This window comes from Polistes dominula, unplaced genomic scaffold (assembly GCF_049000335.1).
Source record: "Polistes dominula isolate Pdom_NZ unplaced genomic scaffold, Pdom_raw_medaka contig_26, whole genome shotgun sequence".
NCBI lineage: Eukaryota > Metazoa > Arthropoda > Insecta > Hymenoptera > Vespidae > Polistes > Polistes dominula.
The window spans coordinates 1,135,114-1,154,210 of record NW_028300939.1 but is presented as its reverse complement, the minus strand read 5'-3'; the positions used below and the strand labels follow the sequence as shown (position 1 = coordinate 1,154,210).

The window sequence follows — 19,097 nt, the reverse complement described above, 5'->3', positions numbered from 1 at the left end:
CATTACCTGTTTCCTCCTTTGGATCTTGCGAACGCCTCTCGATGTTCCTTCGAGCGCGTAATGAAACGTAATGCAACGTAATGCAACGTAATAGAAGGTAATGGCTGGATGTGCGCACCCGATATACGCTCTCGTCCTTTCCCTTCTTTCTACGCGTTCTCCACCACCTCCACCTCCTCCACCACCTTCTTCTTCTTCTCTTTCTCCTTTCGTATCCTGGAAGAGAGGAGAAAACCTTTCTTAAAGTGTTCTCTTTTGCTTGTATCGATCGAGATCGTCACGGTCTTCCGTTTAATTCGATTACGGACGTCGAATCTATAAAAGGATCACCTGGAAGCACGGATAAACGAAGATTACTACGTAGAAAATCGATTGTCCTTTGATTTCGTTACTTTTAATATAAATATATGATTCATATTATATTCCAAATAAAAATTAATAAAATATGTCTATAATTTGCAAAAATATGATCATTATTCCGATGTATAGTTATAGATAGGTAAATTTAAAATACCGGTATGATTTAAAATAATATTAAATAGTTTTGAAATGAAATCTAAATTACAATCATGAACATTTATGTTTGTTGAAATTGTATATTGAAATTCTTGTAAATAATAATAGTAATAATGATACAAACAAATTATTAGAGATTTTTTGTATCGATATATCGACTAAATCGTGTTCCTTCGCATTCTTGTTCGAGATCTGTAAAAGAAGAGGACGTAAAACCAACCGCATGTCTCGTGGGGTTCATTCCAGTCGATGGTACCACCACGTCACTCGTTCGCGTGACTTCAATTCAAAAGATTTTTTATCCTGAGTAATCGTGGGAAGGAAGATTTACGTTCGCGTTTTGCTGAATTAGCAACGATTTCATCCCTTCATTCGTGCTTGTCTATCAAGTGGTAAAAATGTTTTCGGATACCTTACAATTATATCCATGGAAAAAATGTATATGATGAGTCAAAGTACAAAGATTTAAAAAATAGAAAATAAAACGTAACACTTTTTCTTTTGAAATTCATATAAATAGATAAAATTTAGATGATTTTTTTGAATTATAAAATAAAATATTGTATGGTATAATGAAAATATTAGTTACCTTTGTTGTACGTGAAATGATTATTCCTGATTTGCAAAGATTTTCTGTTTAAAGCATTAACTTACCCTACACAAATCTTGTCTTCTTTCTTTCCTTCTATTTTCTCGTCTCGAGATCATATCGATTGGAATCACGACAATAAGGAATGATCGATAGTACAAAGGATATTACCTACGACTGGAGGCTATCCTCAGAATCGTCGCGGTAGAAATCATTTCGAATCGATTCGATAGGATCGAATGTGGTTTCGGTATCGAATAAAATATAACGTTTATAAACCCATGGTCTTCGAGAAACATGGCACGCGCCTTCCTCTATCGTTCGAAAGCAATCATTTCTATACTATGATATAAAGGTAACCTACAATTCCAACTTGTAAATCGGGTTCAAGCGTGTGCGACTTGTCCTTTGTAGATTTTTCTTCTTACCATGATTGCCACCGTCGTTTGACATTTTTCATATTATTTTTTTTTACTTCATTTATTTTTTTTTTAGTCTATACGAAGAGAAGGTATTTCTATTTCATATGGTACAAATGGTAATGCATATCTCTTTTTATCTTTTCTAAAACTTGTTAGGAAAAGGAAATCTTTTTTGTCTTCTTTACCTGGTACAAAATAATAATCATATGGTAAATCTCTCGAACGATTTCTCTAATTCTCGTATAGAAAATCTTATAACTCTATATATTAAATAAATAATAAAACGGTTGTAGAATAGTAATTTGGTATTTTTTAATAGAGACATAAATTCAGTCAACACGATGATCTATAAATAATTTTGTATCATATTTACATACACGTATAGAATATTAAAATTGTATCTAATCGATAAAAGTAAGGGTGTTGGTCTCTTATATTTGAAATTAAAAAAAGACTAAAGTAGTTACCGCAGCAGAATATTATGACATAGCACGATCGATAACCAACCCAAGTCAGCAATTTCAAAGAACCTGGAAATCATTCGAGCAGAACAATTGTGTGATTTAAGTAGTGGAAGGGAATCGCCGGCACGCTTCCAGAATTCCAAGACAGTGTGGTTGGTTTTGTGTTCTACGTCGATTGGGTTTCTCGAGATCACGACGAGGAGACTTTCGCTCGAAGAATCCATCGTGAGATCGTTAATGTTTTATAAACGGAACGATTGTGAGAGAGGGTGGATCGATAAAATACTTTTCTTCTTTTTATTTTTCTTTTTTTTCTTTTTGTTAGACGTCTAATCGGCGAATCGGTTATTGCCGCGATTTACGAACGATCCCCGCGTTCTATCGTGTCTATTCGAGAATCGAGATATGTTGCTCGCTGTTTTATGTCCTCGACTTTTCTTCTTCGAGTATCCGACTCTTACCGAGTAACATCGCTAAGCTAGCTAGCTAGGCTATCTATCTGTTATATGGCTACGAGAATAAAAGTGGTGGTGGATCCGAGAGGAGGAAGCAAAATGTCACGATCGATAATGAAATCGTGCGGCAAGCTGGTCTTCGAACCTATCTGGCGGCCTTGCCCCTTTCCAATAAAACGCACGATACCATAATATGTCCGAGTTCGAGAATAACTCGAATAAATCGTTCGTTCTATGTAATATATAATATCTTCTATATAAATAATACGTATATTAATTTATCTCAAACGAAACTACCCTATCTTGTCTTTGAAAATAAAAATAATTATATTTTTCGTGATGATTATTATCATATAAAATATCTACGTACGATTGATTTATTTTTATTGAAACAAATATTCTAAAGAAGATATAATAATTTACATTAGAACCGATCGATTATTCGAAAATCACGTTTCACGTTTCAGTCGAACTTAGAAGAAGCTTTTTATTTATTTTTTTTTTGTTATTTACCTATACGATTTCACGTCGCGAGAGGCTGCTGTTTGAGGTCATAGTTGATCCTTTGCTCGATATAATCGAGTACTTTCTCCAGGGTGTATATAGCCAAAGCTTATAAAACCGTAGCATGGCGTGCCACGCGAGAGAGGTTCAGCTTGTCCGATCTAACACGATAAGCGGACTTGAAAACCTATTGTTAGGGCTCCATTCGTTCTCCGGTTAAATTATCCAAATGCATTCGAATACCGTTCCAAGTCGGCTAACCGTTCGTTCGTCGTGGACGTTTCAAACGCGCACGCTAAAACGTTTTGCCGCCCCCGCCTTTTCTACTTTGCGTATTTCCTTTGACCGAATGTAAGACAAATCTCTCGAGAGTTTGTACACGACGACATATATAACATATATTTCTACTTTGGATGACTATATGAGTGTCTCATTCTATCTTTTCTTCGTTGTTCACTATCTTCTTCAATGCACCCACGCAATATAACAAGCTAGATCGAGATCTTGATAATAGTTTGATTTAATAGTTCACTCGTACTTTTGATATACTTGAATTAACAATAACGGTCTGCTAAAAAGAAATAAAAAGAGAATGAAAGAGGAAGAGAACGATTATAACGAGTTGATATATCGGATACATTAACATTCATAGTTCATAGACAAATTTACTTAATGTACTAGATATTAATTGTTTCCTTTAGAAAATATACGGAAGTAATTGAGTATATAGAAACATTTGAAATAGATATTTTAGATTTTTCAATTCTCTATCTAGTTTTTTTTCTCTCACACGCGTTAACGTTAGAAATGTAACCGGGTATTGGATCTTATCATCAATCCATTCACGATAATAGTAAATTTTCCATTTGATGAGGCAAGAAAAATAATATACGCGTTTAATTAACTAATCCATTGCTTACTTCCACAAATTTAAACGTACTTTAAAGAGAGATACCAAGAAGAGTTAGTACAATGCGGAAATCGTGTAATTGTGTATGTCATTATACGTGTGGGTAAATAGTAGCACGTGGTAACGTGATTTAATGACCAACGGCCAATGGCTTTTCGCGTGTTTTGGCGACAGAATCTTCTTCAGTTTGTTGTACGGGGCCATCCAAATGTTCTAAAATCTTCTCCAGGAAACGCTTGGGTCGGGTCGTTAAAGACTATTTAATACGTCGGTAAGGTCGATTTGCTTTGCTTTAGTTAGCGATCAATTCTCTAAACTGAAAGGCGTCGAGTTTGCCAGAAGATTCAACGCTTTACTACAACTACATTTTCTTGTCGTAGGCGTTTATATACGTTTTTCTCTTTGCTACATTATATTATTTTAACTCTTATAGTTCTCTTTCTCTTTCTACGAATATTTATCGGCTAATATACGTTTTAGAGACGACTGTAGACCATCTCTTATTCTTTTTTATTATTCCTTCTTCTTCTTCTTCTTCTTCTTCATCTCAAGAGACAACTGTAAATATCAACCTTTCTGCAGGATTAATAGTAGTATCAACTTATTCGAGTTAACGCGGATATATATACATATTTTTTTATTTTTTTTTTTTACACAAGATCATTCATTGCAAAGTGAATCGTACGAGTGATAAAAAGTCGTAAATTTCATAACATCTTTTTGAATCAGTAATAAACGAAAGTTCAATTTTTCTTGGTAACGAATTTAAGAAGTATTTTTTTATTTATTTATTTAAAATCATATTCTCTGCATATACGCGAAATATAAATAATAGAATTTGATATTTGATATAAATATTTTCTCTTAAACATTTATTCGTAATAGTAAAGAAGAAGAAGAAGAAGTTATTTCGTTCGCACGATCGTAGTCGTAAGATGAACAACGAATCGGTGGCATGCACTTTCGACATCATCATTCTCTCCTCCTTGTTGTAACATACTCTTTTTCTTAGCGCAACACTCTCGTCTCGAATCGGCAAACGAATCTGGAGCGGCCTTTCACTCTCTTTTCCGACTCAACATAGTAATTTCGATGAGAAACTTTAAAGATGAAGACCTTCAGAAGGTTGCACAAAGAGATACACACCAGGCTTATTACGATAATAGGAAATATTACGGTGTAACATATACATATATATATATATATATATATATATGTATGTACATGTATAATCAATTTACATAACGTTGAATTCGAGAAATTACTTGGAAAATAGTATCTCGAGTATATGAAGACATTTTTTTAACACAGGATCCACTTATATATTCTATCTAACATAAATTACACACATGTCATCGGTAACTCGAAACTCGAACGATGATGATTCTTAGGACGAACCCATTTTTTTTCTTTTCTATCATCTTGATGATTAACGCACAAAGAAAAGATATCAAGACTTATATTACGATAATAGAAAATATTTTGGTCCTAATGTACATGACACGCATTTATACATATAATCAATCTGATATAATATACCTACACAGATAATATTGAACTCGAAAATCACTTTGAAAAGAGTATCTCAAGTATCAAGGTTTTTTTAACGGGATCTATCTTATGTATGCGTTATACTATACACCATAAATTATCTACGTGTCATCGGTCACTTGAACGATGATTCGTAGGACGAACCATTCTTTTTTTAAATATTTTTTTTAAAATGTCTCTCGCTCTCTCTTTTTCTCTCACACTATCTTTTTTTTTTTTTTTTTTTTTTTCTATTGCCTCAATGATTTACGATCACAGTCACGTCGGTTTCGATCGTTTCACCGGGTTACACCTTCAACTTAGCTAACCAATAAGGTTCCATACTCAAGAAGGACTAATGGGATTAACCGGCTCGTTGGCACGAAATCGATAAGCGATTTAATTTTTCATCGATGAGCCTCTCTACAAATTCAATCGAGATAAATTAATCGAGAGAAGTTTCTGCGAGATAAGATATTGGGTGAGATTTGTTTAAACGTTTTCTGCAAATTGTAGTAGTTGATTTTGCTTGTTATATGTTCTATCAATTTGTAATGTTTGTACGGAAAATATTAGTGAAAGGTTAAGATATATGTGTTTGTGTGTAAATATGTATTAAATCTAGCAACATTGAAGTTACATATAGATCGAGGAAACACTCAAAATGACATATCTTCCGTTTTCTTGATAACGATAAAAATTATGAATTATGTAGTTGTTAAAAGAGACAGAAAGAATGATAGTGAAAGAAAGAAAGAGAGAGAGAGAGAGAGAGATAGGGAGCAAAAAGGGATACAACAAGTGGCTGCAATATTCTTAAGTATATTTTCCTTCTAACGGAGTTGCCAGGTCGAACACGATTCGCCAATAGATCTGAGACGATGCCATAAATTTTGCAAATGCATTTGCGATCCTCGTTTAAAATATTTTATGAACGACATAAAGCATGATCTCTCAACGTAGGCGGATATCCTCATGGTCAGGTTGAAACGAGTGTGTTCGAATTTTCCATTGAATGTTTCCTACGATCGTACTTACAATATATATATTGCAATATTTTAATTGTAACAAGCTTTGTTTTACAATATTTTCTAAGACATGGCACAATCTCAAATGTTATTTATAATCTCGTTAGATAAAGATCATGGTGAAACATTTAATGGATGATCTACGAGAAAAATGTTGAAATAAAACGATATTATTTAACGATACGTCGCATAATATCATCGTTCCAATCATCTTCTACTATCACCAATGGTGGTACCTTCTCAGGATCGTTTTTTTTATTCGACGATATCGAAAACATTAGATTTCTACTACTTAATGTAATAGACATTTGAGACTCTGTAATAAAATAAATACAATAGAAAATAATTTGATAATTTAATTAATTATATTTATGATATTAAAATAGTTTCATCAATTTGATACTTTAATCTCATGAATTTGAATCGAATACAAACCTTGAGACGAATGTTTTCTCGATACGTAATTTCGTATTTTGTTTAAAAATTTAAAGCAAATTAATCTTTCTCGAAATTTGGGCGTAGTGAAAGTATATAAAAGTGGATTAACTGCACTGTTAACGGGAAGTACGAAAACGACGACCCAGGCGTGAAGTTCCGCTAAAAACGAAGTTGTATAATAGTTGAAAAATCTACAGATGATTGATGAATATGTCGATATTGTAAATGAATAGTAATCATAGTGCTTAATTAATTATATTACATTTGATTTCGTTAATCGTTGTTACCTTTCAACGAGAATATTTCTACATGTATGATATTTAAAAGGAAATTATTATTGCCATTATCATCATCATCGTAAAAGCAAATATCTCGTACTAATATTTCTGCATTAAATGATAGGAAAGAATTTTATCGGAGCATTATCATTACTATTTTACATCATATATCACCCATGATCGAATATAAGATAGGTTTATATACCTGGTACAGGATATTTCATCATAGCCAAGATTTTCAAAATGATAATCGGTGCCCAACAAGTTGCATCCGTTAAGACGATCAAGAAGAATCTTAGAGCAAATTCCATATCGCCAGCTGATAGTGGGGTTGCGTGACGAGTTCTCCAAATGCTTGCGAACATGCCAACGTAAACGTAGCCGATCGTTATCAGTCTGCAAATGTTAATCGGGTTTCAATGAAAGTATAGTTGATTAAACGATTAAATCACATTAACTCCGAGGTTCCCGTCGATTAAGTAACGAATTATTATTCTAACGGGAAAATATCAAGTCTTACCCTAACAAGTTAACTCCTAAAAATATGAATGCGGAATATTGCCATCCAATCGAGTAAGGATCTTCTATGTGTAATGGAAAACACATTCCATTAGCCCCATAAAATCTTGTGCTGTTTCTCCAATGAATAACTGTATTAAACATAGTCATTAAATTATTTGATTTAACAAAAAAATAACATATTTAATAACGTGATATACCAGTTAGTTTCAAATTACATATATAATCGATAATAACCAAAAAAATATAACTTGATGTAATATTAAATATTAAGACAAAATGTTGTTAAAACTTCAAAGAAATTTCGTTCGATAAAAATGTGCAAACAATTTAGTTAAACGACCAATCATATTATATATAAGCGTGATAAGTGTGAAAATGTTAAAAAGCAAAAAAGACAAGGGGGAAGGTCATTTTAGTTGAACGTTGTAATCCATATAGGAACATTGAATCATAACGTGATGTACCTGGAATAATAGCGAGGATAAAACCGATGATCCATATGAACATTATCGATACTGTAGCTGTCTGTGGTTTCATAGCATGATGACCTTTCAACGGTGCAGCAATCAATACGAATCGTTCACAAGACATAAATGATAGGATCAGCACGGATACCTTTGAAATCGTTTTAACAATTAACCAATTAGATATTATAATTAATTGTAGCAGAACTTACTGTGATCACGTTCTATATTTTATTTTTATTTTTTAAAAGCCAATTAATATAAATTAAATGGAATAATCTTACTTCTGACGAGATCATTGCTAAAACTCCAAGAAAAGTGCAAGCCCAGGATGACATCCATGAGCTAGCTTCCTTATTGTAGTTATCACGGAACTGCAAGTCTACCAAAGCGATTATGAACAAGTATACGCCCATCAGCATGTCGGACACTGTAAAAGGGATTACGCACAATGCTATTGCTATAACCAACGGTTCTATGATTTATAGTTGGGTTCATATCGTCCGGTGGATCATCGTTGCACCAGTGTTGTAAATCGTATCGTCTAATAATATCGCAAAGCGTAGAAGAATAGCATATTCTATGTCGAGGCATCTAACGTTACCCCTACCTTTTATTATAAATATTTTTTTATATTTTTCTTTTGCTTTCATGATTTATTTCCATCGTTCGAAATCATAATGTTAATCAGTAGCTACTCTCTATACGTGTTTTATTTATTAATATTTATAATACGTTTCAATTAAATGAAGATTATGGAAATTAGCCAATGATTTTTAATGACATTAAGATTTACTGTATAAAAAATACTTGTTCATAACCAACCAGCAAGATTTTTAATCAGGATACTCAAAACACGATTCTCATCCTTTGCAGTGAACCTTTCCCAAAGTACGAAAGCATTTCCTATAAAAGTTACACAGGAAATTCCCCATACTGCACCCTTCAACATAGACGTGCTCAGCAAATGCGTCAAAGATGAAAGACCTATTATCATAATTTAAATAAATTAAAATATAATATAGAAATAATTGTTATTATCGATTATAACTTACCATCGGTGGTTGGTGCACACTTTTGTACTTTAGAAGCAAATGTCATACAGTAATGAAATTTTTCAAAATATCTACAATAAAAAAAAAACAACAAAGTTAAATTAACAAATATAAAAAATATATAATATCAATGTAAATTAACATACATAAAATCTAAACTGGTGAAAACATTGAACGAATCTTTGTCTAGATTATCCATTTTGATTCCTTCGACACCACTGAAATAAAAAATAAAATATGAAAAGTTTTCTATTAATTATTACATTTAGATAATGAATTAAGATTTTAATTAAGAGAGTAAAGATTTATATAAAAATGAAATGAGATCAAACTTACAGAGATCGTAGATTGACCAAAGGATCTAATACATCAGTCGAGAAATCTTCTATCGGATTATAACCGATCAATCTGTAATTACAAAGGGCTTTGATAATCCATTATGAAAAGGATTGAGGTTAAGGGAATCTATTTAAATGGAAGTAGTTTAGATTTGATTAAGATACGTGACATTTCCAATTATCTATACCTCAATGTGATAATATACACGTGCATAAGTACAAGTAAATATGTTTACGACACGTAGAAGATTAAACTCGGTTTACTTACAGTTTCGTGAGATTTATCGTGGTTTTAAACACGTTCGTATTCAGAGAAATGATATAATTATGCGCCAGTTTACTAAGGACAACAAAAATATGATTTATTTATTATTATATTTATTAATTATCATCATCAAACGTGTAATAATATAATCGTTTTTTATTTAATGCAAACTAATATAATACTTACATCTCGACAAGTTGTTTTAAATTCTTAAAAGCATTCTCGTCGATGATCTTTATATAATTACGTTCCATGTTCCTGTAAAAAATATAATACATGTTTTTTTTTTTAAATATTTTTGTTAGTTAAAGGTCTTGATTTAATACTTACAACGATTGTAAAGCAGGTACACCATCGAACATATCAGCTGTTATAGTCTCGAAATAATTTTCACTCAACATTCTGCAATGTAACTTTAAATCTACGTATAACGAGGTATATGTTATCATGCTCGATTATTATTAAATTTAACAAACAGTCTTTGAAAACTTACATTTCTCTTAAAACAGGTAATCGTGGAAGTTTGAAGTTCGTGCTGTTTAAAAAATTCTTACGAAAATCTCTGAAAGAAAAAAAAATCCAATTTTGGTCTCGTTTTCATAGGATGTTTCTTTTCTTTTTTTTCTTTTTAGATAATAAAATATCGTATTACGTATCTTACATCAAATCTAAACTCGTACTATTTTCAAAATCAGACAAATCAACGGACATTAATCGATTATCCTTGGCCCTGAGAGTCTCCAAATTAAATAGACCAGCTAAATCTCCGACTTTAATAACGCTTAATTTATTGTTCGATAGGATACTAGGAGAAAAGATAATATTTATGATGTAATATTTTATTTTTAATAATGTAGAATTTTTTCTTTTTTATTTTTCAATTTACTTACAGCCAAATTAACTTTTTTTGATTTACGAAAGCTTCTTCCTCTATCTCATTTATGTCATTATAGTCGAGATATCTAACAAATGAAAGAATAATATTGTATTTAGACGAAAATAATTTAAAATAAATGAAAATATAATAAAAAAAATAGCTTACAGTAAACGTAGTTGTGTATATTTTTTCAATGGATCGGCTTGAATTGTTCTAATAGAATTGTTTGTTAAAATTCTAAAGAGGAAGAATAATATGTTTTATATTATAATACAATAATCATGTTTATAAAGAAATATTTAAAAATCTCATACAATCTGTCAATTTCTGATGATAAATTTAATGGAATGTCTTCGTATCCTTTGCAAGTAGCACGACATTGATTGTAAATACATCCTTCGGGAATATCTTCGATCACTATAAGAATAAAATCAACAATTTTTAATCTTAATAATTAATATAAAAAAAAAAAGAAAAGAAATGTTAATAAAATAACTTTGAATTACCACAATCGTCATTTTGCATCTCTGTAAGTTTATCCTGTTTCAAGAACCAACTCCAATCTCCGTTTAAATCGACTAAAATTGTAAATGTAATTTGTAAATTTTTAAAAATAATTGTAAATTTAATTCACTAAGAAAGTTTGTTACAAATTTCATTCATCTAAATGTAATATTAAATACAAACGATTACAAACTTGTAAACTGTTAATATTTCTTGAATTAATCAATTGAATTTTAGTTTATTTTTGTTATTTTACAACTTACCACATAATTCAGCTGTTTCGTCGTCACCATATGGACAATCATCTATACCGTTACACCAACTACTTTGTAATTTACAAATTGTACTATTCAAACATGGAAACGTACCAATTGGACAATTATCTGCAATCAAGATTTGAATAATATGATTGAGTAATAATACGATTAGTTTCACGAGTAAGTTAATAATCGAACGATCAATGTCAATCAACGATGTATTTAAATTTCTCATGATTTTCTTATGTATAATAACTCCAATGTGTCAATTGTAAAAGATTATTTTTAATGAAGTTACGTCAGTCTTCGTTGTACGAATCGACTATATCAGAATCATTTATTATCTATCCTCATATAAAAAAGTCAGATATTAAACGAAGTTAATATGATTGATTTAAAAAAAAAAAAAAAGAATTCAAATTCGATTTGTCACAAAGTTGAATATATTTTATCATTAAAATACAGTATTATTCCATCATCGTTCGATGAGTAACCAGTGTATTAAATAATTGATCGTTTCATGTTTCTCAACCCTCGAGGGTTGTTTTTATCTAATCGAGAATGATTTGAAACGTTTAAAATTTTGACAATCAAAAAAAAAAAAACACGTAAAAGCAATCTCATGAGGCTCTTAAATAATGTGTGTTGATAGAATAAAAGAAATAAAAAACATTTAAAAGAAATGAAATGCATTAATGATATAAATAATTATGTAAAGTTAACGTTGAAATATTAATTTAAATATACTTACTTTCATTAAAGTAATACATAATGAGAAAAAGCAAGAATAATGTTAGGATCAATGATACACCGATCGCTGCTATCCTTTGATATATCATTGCTCGTTAACTGTAAAACTTTGGTCTGAAAATTATTTGACAAATTTGGGATAACTTATTATCATAGAAATTAAAGAAAATTGATTAAATTGTTTGAACACTATTGTTAATTTAGTTTTTCCACGTGTTCGATTATCACTCGACACAAGACCGTATAACACTGGTTGCATTCGTTTTCTCGTTGCAAGTTCGAAGTCGCACGCACACGCGCTCTTAGTCTTTCTAATAAAATACCACCATTTTTCTTCATAGATTAACATGATTCGTATAATTTCATTAGAAATGTTGTCGATCGATCAAAACTATGATCCTTTCTTATATTCGTGTACATAGATACAATTTTATTTGATCGTATTAAGCTGCTACACTTATTTATACTTTTGAATTTAGATTTTTTTGTTTTTGTTTTAAATCTTTCTATATTTTCTCCACTTTTTTTTTTGTTTTTTGCAAAATTGATAACCAACCGAAGGGAAAGCTTAATCGAAGCTTGAACTGGTTACGTTTTAATCACTAATACTTTCTAGAATATATATCGCGGTTTTGAGATAACGTTACGTGTATTATGTACTCTTTCATTTGATATTTTTCCCTTTTTTTTATCTTTGCATATGATTATCTAATAGATTTAATAGAATAGTCGAATATTGTTTGTCTCCTTTTTTTTTTAGATTCTTATTTATTTAAGATAAATACAAGATATTTTTTGTTTCACTTCGTAAAATGTTGTTCAAGGAAATGCATCTGTCACGAATCACATGAAGACTTTTTTTTTTATGATCGTATGTTTCTTCCACGATAATTTTTTTTTGTTTCTTTTTTTTTGTCTCGACAAAGTTGCATTACGTTGCATGTGTTAAATCTCTTACCTTACGTGCCAACGAATTAATTATTAATCCTAATTCAGCTATTATTCGGATAACTTTGATAAGACTTGCAAAAGTAACGCGAAAGAATACGTAAACGATTCATTAATAAAAAAAAACTATCCGTGATCGTATGTAATAGCATATCTAAAACTATCGATTACAATAATTTTCTTTGTTTTCTTTTTTTAAGAAAAATACTCGATAAAAAAGTTGTCAGTCTTTTAGCAAACTTTCCTAACATACGAACTCTACCTCTGAAATATTTTTACAATTTTATTAATTAACTCTCATACATCTTGATAGTTTTAAAAATAGAACAAAAAAAAATTATGAGAGTGGAAGAAAAATACGCGGGTATATTTTACGATGACAAAGTATTGACATGGAGTAAACGACTTTTAACATTGCCAGGACTATGGCCAGAAGATCGTAACGATTTTCGATTTTTCTTTTACGTTATTTACGTAATATTATTCACCAGTTTAGAACTCGTTGGATTATTTCAAAGTATAAATGATCTTGACAAAACTCTTCGTAACGTAACCCTTTCATTACCAACTATATTGATCGTTTTAAAAGCATTGATGTTTCGTTGGAAGATGCATTTAGTTTTACCGATCTTGAAAATTGTTAGAAGAGACATATCACAAGGATTATATCGAACGGATAAAGAAAGGGAAAAAATAGTCTGGTATAATGTGGCAGCAACTATGTTTACAACGTCCTCAGCAATGTCTCTTTTCTTCGTTCCTACTTTATTTTATGGCAAACCAATTTTCGAATGCATTCTATCCGGTAAGATTCCTCTTTTTCTTTTTATTTATTTATTTATTTATTTTTTTTTTTTTTTGATTGAATGACACATTATCAATTCATTTGATATATTAAACTATAATTAATTTATTTTGTATTATATTTCTTGTGATTCTTTTTACCTCTGTTCATTTTGTTCGTCTATTGATAGAAAATATTGAATATTTTGTATGAACACTTTTTCAGAGTAATTTTTGTTGTTTGCTTTGTTTTGGTTTTTTTTTTTTTTTAATTCTTTTTTTCACAGGTTTCGATAATTGCACGCTACCGTATGAATTACCAATACGAATAAATCATATTTACGAGGTGACAGATGCTCGTAAGTACGCGTTGTTCTGTATCTGGTTGATACCAGCCAGTACTCTGTTAACCGTAGGTGCAACTGGCGCGGATAGTCTTCTAGTTACTTTGACGTTTTATCTATGCGGACAATTATCGATTCTTGGTAATCGTTTGAAAAACGTTAATCTAGAAATGGGAAAGTATCATTGCGAAATGAAACATTTGATCGATCGACATGACGAACTCTTAAGGTGAGATTTGATTTTAGTTCTTGAAAAGTCGAAAAAGAGGTGGGAAGGTTGGAGGGAGGTTGGAGGGAGGTTGGGTGGTAAGGAGGAGGAAGGAAGGGGGGAGGAAGAATGAAAAAAAACCCACACATCCCCAGGAATGATAAGATAATATTGAAAATGTGTACATTTATTTTTATTCCTCGTTGCTTTTGACGTCGATGAGAGTTTACAAAAAAAAAGAAAAAGAAAGAAAATTGTGATTTATTTTAGGGATATTTTTTATTTAATTTTATTCATAAGAAATATATGTATATGTATAAGGGAAATGTAGGAAGTTTTTGAATGTAATTTGATTACAGATTGGCTACGATTTTGAAGAATGCATTCAGTTTTCTTATGTTCGTGCAAACATTAGGTTTGATTTGTTCTCTCTGCGTGGTGGCCTATCAATTGCTAACGGTAATTAATAATAAATTTGTAGATAATTAAACGAGGATATAAAAAATAAATTAAATAAATATAAAAAGCGTACACAAAGTGCTGCGACATGGGTACATGGTGGTGGTGCAACTATTTGTCTTAAAAAAAAAAAAAAAAAATAACTCGAACTATGTGACTTTGTAATAATTATTTAAATAATTATAGAATTATATTTGATCTTTTAATTAATCTATTAATTTATGTTTTTTTAATTAGACGTCAGAAAATGGCAAGGATATGAACACAGTACACTTTGTTTTATATTCCTGTGCAGTTGTACTTCTCGCGTTTTGTTATTGTTTTTTAGGAGAATGTTTGATCGAAGAAGTGAGTCTTCATCTTTGTTGTTGTTGTTGTTGTTTTTAATCAAGATATTAATTAATAAAGTTAAACATTTATTTCACGTTTTTTTTTTTTTTTTTTTAATTTTAGAGTAGTGCAATTGATTTGGCTTGTTATTTTACTAATTGGTACGAATTACCAACGAAAGAAATACGTTCGATGATGTTTTGCATTGCCAGATCAAGAAGACCGTCTTATATAACAGCTGGACAATTTTATGTATTTTCATTAGAAACTTTTGCAATTGTAAGCACAATTTACGAAGTTTTTTAATCAAATTTATTTATTCTTTTAATTTTTTTTGGTATTATTCTTTTTATATAAATTATAATATTATTTTTATTATAGATAATGAAAGCTTCCATGGCATATCTCTCAGTTCTGAGAACAATTGCGTAATCAAAGTAAGAATAAAAATTACATTTAAATCTTATTTTAAAATCCACCATTGTAAACAAATTAGTTAGAAAAGAAATGAGAATAACAAAAAAAAAAAAAAAAGATATGAAAGTATGACAGGGAAAGGAAAAGGAAAAACAACTTGATTACTTTTTTTTTTGGCTGAAGGAACTAAGAGAAAATTTATTATTGTTTATTTCAGAAGTGTTATACATACAGTGTACAATTTAGCGAGCTAAAAAAAGACGAATTGTTTTTTATTTTTATTACTTTTTTTTTGTGCTTCACGATATAAATAATAAATTCGTTTCGTTACTATTGCAAAAGTTCGAAGCACGTTGGTTTAGTGTTTTTTTTTTCTTTTTTCTTTTTTTGCCGACGTTATTTCTACTTAAACAAATACGATTATACATATAAATCATAATATAATAATAATTATAATTATAATCATAATCATAATCATAATAATATATAATATAATATAATATAATATAATAATATTATTATTAATAGAAATTATATTAAAATAATATAATATAATAGAATAATAATATTAATAATCATAATAATCATAATAATCATAATAATAATAATAATAATATTTAATAGCTTTTTTTTTTTTACGTACGATGTGCTCAATAAATCGATCGAGCCTTAGGCATCGTCGTTACATTTAAAAACATCTATTCGTTTGAACTTTTTCGACGACGCTAATATACGTTACATATTTATTTATTTATTTATTTATGTATTTTTTTTTGTCTGTTTTCTTTTTTTTCTTCGTTTTGGTTTCATTTTTACCTCTCTCTCTCTCTCTCTCTCTCTCTCTCGCTCTTTCTCTCTCTCTCTCTCTTTCACACTGTTTATAACACACTCGCTTTTTTTCACAGTTTCCATTTCGTCGTTACTTTTCTTTTCGTATTCTAAATATTACAATATATCGTATAAATCTTTCGTAGAAAAAAAAATCGTTCAAAGGATTTATCTAGCGCACCGTACGACGGGGATTTGGGTGGGTTTAAGGGGGGGGGGGATTATTACAAACAATTTATAAATGTTTCAAACGCCACGATGTTAAATTAGATTATTTTTTTTTCTCTCTCTCTCTCTCTCTCCTTATCTCTCACACAACATTTTATTCATTCACAATTTCGTCGGCGTTAGGGTAATTGGGGGCTGGTTTATGCATATGTTAATGATGTTATATGCACAAACTTTAAGATGCATCTATTCATAAAAATTTCATTTATACTTTATTCTATAATCTTTTTTTTTTTTTTCTTTTCTATCCTCTCACAAACTTACACACATGCCACACATTTATTCTCACGTGAAATAATATTTCATTAATCAATGCGAACTTTAAGTGTAATGTGTGTATAATGTTGTATGTATAATATTATTACTATATGTATGTACTGTGTATGTGTGTTATGTGTAATATATCATATGCTTATGCATAAATATCGTGTGATGTGTATGTAATATGTGTAATTAGATTTTTATAAATACAAGGACATCGATGCGTCCTATGCAAATCCTAGGCGAGACACAAAATCGTGCTTGTATATGTAATTATGCTCGACGTGTGTGTAATATGTGTTTTTTATATTATATCGGTTGCTACATATGTGGGGAGGAGATTAATATGTCTCGCAAAAAATTCGTTTTGTATTTTTTCCTTTTTTGTGTTTTTTTTTTTTTTTTTACTTTTTTTTCTCGTACACTGAATAATTAAAAAAAGAAGAAAAAAAAAAAGAAGAAGAAACTAAGGGTTCGCCTTCAGCACTATTTTTTTTTTACGCTTTTCTTATTTTTTTTTTATTTTTAATTTTTTTTTTTTTCATAGAAGAGATGGAAGAAGGAAGAGCCTCGTCAAGAAGAAGAAGAAGAAGAAGAGAAGAAGAATTATGGGGGTGATGGGTAATTGTAAATGGTTGTGAATGGTGTAATAGTACAACGTTTCACTAATCGTATTACTCGAAAGCTTTATCTCGTCATAATCTTAGCAAATATACGACGACATTTTAATAAGGGAATTTTAGATGGATTAAAAGGGCCCTGTAACACCCCCTGTCTGGGAGTGGGCTTTTGAGGGAGATGGGGTGATACGAAGATGTGCTACAGACATGTCTATTTTTACGTTTTTATCTATTTTTACAACGTAATAATAATAATAATATCGACGACGAGAGAAGAGAACAAAAAAAAATAATTAAAAAAATAAAATACAATTTAAATGGAAAGAAATTGTTAATTAATTACATTCTCAAACAATGTATGTATGTATTTTGAAAAAAGAAAAGAGAAAAAAATACAAAAAAAAATATATAGATATATATATATATATATATGAAATACGAAATGTAATAATGGTAATAATTATAAGAATAATAATATAAATAAACTATTAACTTCATTGGACATTTCTTATTTCATGAGGATGAGATTTATGTACATTACGTTTTTATCTATCAATGATTTATAGAGAAACAATTGTCAGGGGTAAATATAAATGACAATAATGTGAATACAATTTTAAAAAATAGTATAATTTTTGTTTGTAGAAATTAGAAAACAAAGTAGTTCATCGTAATATATGCAAGTACGTTTTTCTTTTTTTTTTTCTTTCTTTCTTTCTTTCTTTTGTTCTCTCTTTTTTTTTTCTTTTTCTTTTTTTTCATCTTTTTTCTTTTCCTTTATACATTACAAAATCATTGAGTCATTGAGGGAGAATTAATATAAAAAAAAAAAAGAAAAAAAAAATTAAAACCAAAAAATAAGACAGAAAGAAAGAAATACAATTGTAAATTTTGCAAAAGAAATGTATAAAGGGAGGAAGAAAAAAAGTTGGGTGGAAAGAAAAAAAAGCAAAAAAAGAGAGTGAAAATATCATTTACAGTGTGGACATATAATAACGTAGAACAAATGTGAGAAGAGAGAAAATTTACAAATTGATAGATATATTCATGGTGGACAAAAAAAAAAGGCAAAAATGATATTGAAAAAAATGTGAAGAATTATTTTTTTGTTTTCTTTTTTCTCTCTTCTCACATTGTAGTCATGACGCCATAAGAATTATTATTCTATGGTTTTGTTTCGTTTTACAATTAGTTGTTTTTTTTTTTTATACATTCATATTATGTATCATGAAAATAATAGTCGTGAATAAAATCGCTTAATAGAAAATATTAATAAAGATTTGACATGCTTTTAACATACATTGCAAAAAAAGAAGAAAAAAAAATATTCTAGAAAAGTGTGGGATGTGTTTTGATCAGAAAAGAAAAAAAAAGAAAACCAATTAGAATTAAAGATTACAACTATACACAGATAATTATTAAAGATTGAAGATAGTAGTTTAACATGTAAAAAAAAAAAAAAAAGAAAAAAGATAATTAAGGACAGATGTGAATGAATAGAAAAA

The 19,097-nt window shown here is 29.7% G+C and overlaps 2 protein-coding genes and 1 long non-coding RNA gene across 4 annotated transcripts in view; 2 read left to right on the top strand and 1 right to left on the bottom strand.

Annotated features, from left to right (window-relative positions):
• LOC107073302 (uncharacterized) overlaps nt 1–19,097 on the top strand; it is a 93,072-nt gene that overhangs the window by 7,682 nt on the left and 66,293 nt on the right. The window lies entirely within an intron of this gene.
• Nucleotides 1,982–14,201, bottom strand: Lgr3 (Leucine-rich repeat-containing G protein-coupled receptor 3). 2 transcript variants are annotated; one of them, XM_015334181.2, is made up of 22 exons: nt 14,060–14,201; nt 12,168–12,280; nt 11,423–11,542; nt 11,162–11,233; nt 10,970–11,072; nt 10,821–10,892; nt 10,669–10,740; nt 10,440–10,583; nt 10,272–10,340; nt 10,109–10,180; nt 9,965–10,036; nt 9,782–9,853; nt 9,512–9,583; nt 9,322–9,393; nt 9,176–9,246; nt 8,946–9,107; nt 8,405–8,550; nt 8,121–8,271; nt 7,655–7,784; nt 7,340–7,530; nt 6,854–7,015; nt 1,982–6,734 (listed from the first exon to the last, which is right to left on the bottom strand). In XM_015334181.2, exons 2-22 carry the CDS (start codon nt 12,253–12,255, stop codon nt 6,589–6,591), a joined length of 2,259 nt encoding a protein of 752 aa, XP_015189667.1. In that variant the 5' UTR covers nt 12,256–12,280; nt 14,060–14,201; the 3' UTR covers nt 1,982–6,588. The 2 variants fall into 2 exon arrangements, with proteins under 2 accessions (XP_015189667.1, XP_089027793.1); XM_089171667.1 differs by lacking the exon at nt 14,060–14,201 and having other exon boundaries at nt 12,168–12,308.
• On the top strand, nt 12,471–19,068 carry LOC107073493 (4-vinylanisole receptor). Its single transcript, XM_015334182.2, has 7 exons — nt 12,471–13,919; nt 14,185–14,470; nt 14,809–14,908; nt 15,146–15,256; nt 15,362–15,517; nt 15,620–15,675; nt 17,520–19,068. The coding sequence occupies exons 1-6, from the start codon at nt 13,454–13,456 to the stop codon at nt 15,668–15,670; spliced, it is 1,170 nt and encodes a 389-aa protein (XP_015189668.1). The 5' UTR covers nt 12,471–13,453; the 3' UTR covers nt 15,671–15,675; nt 17,520–19,068.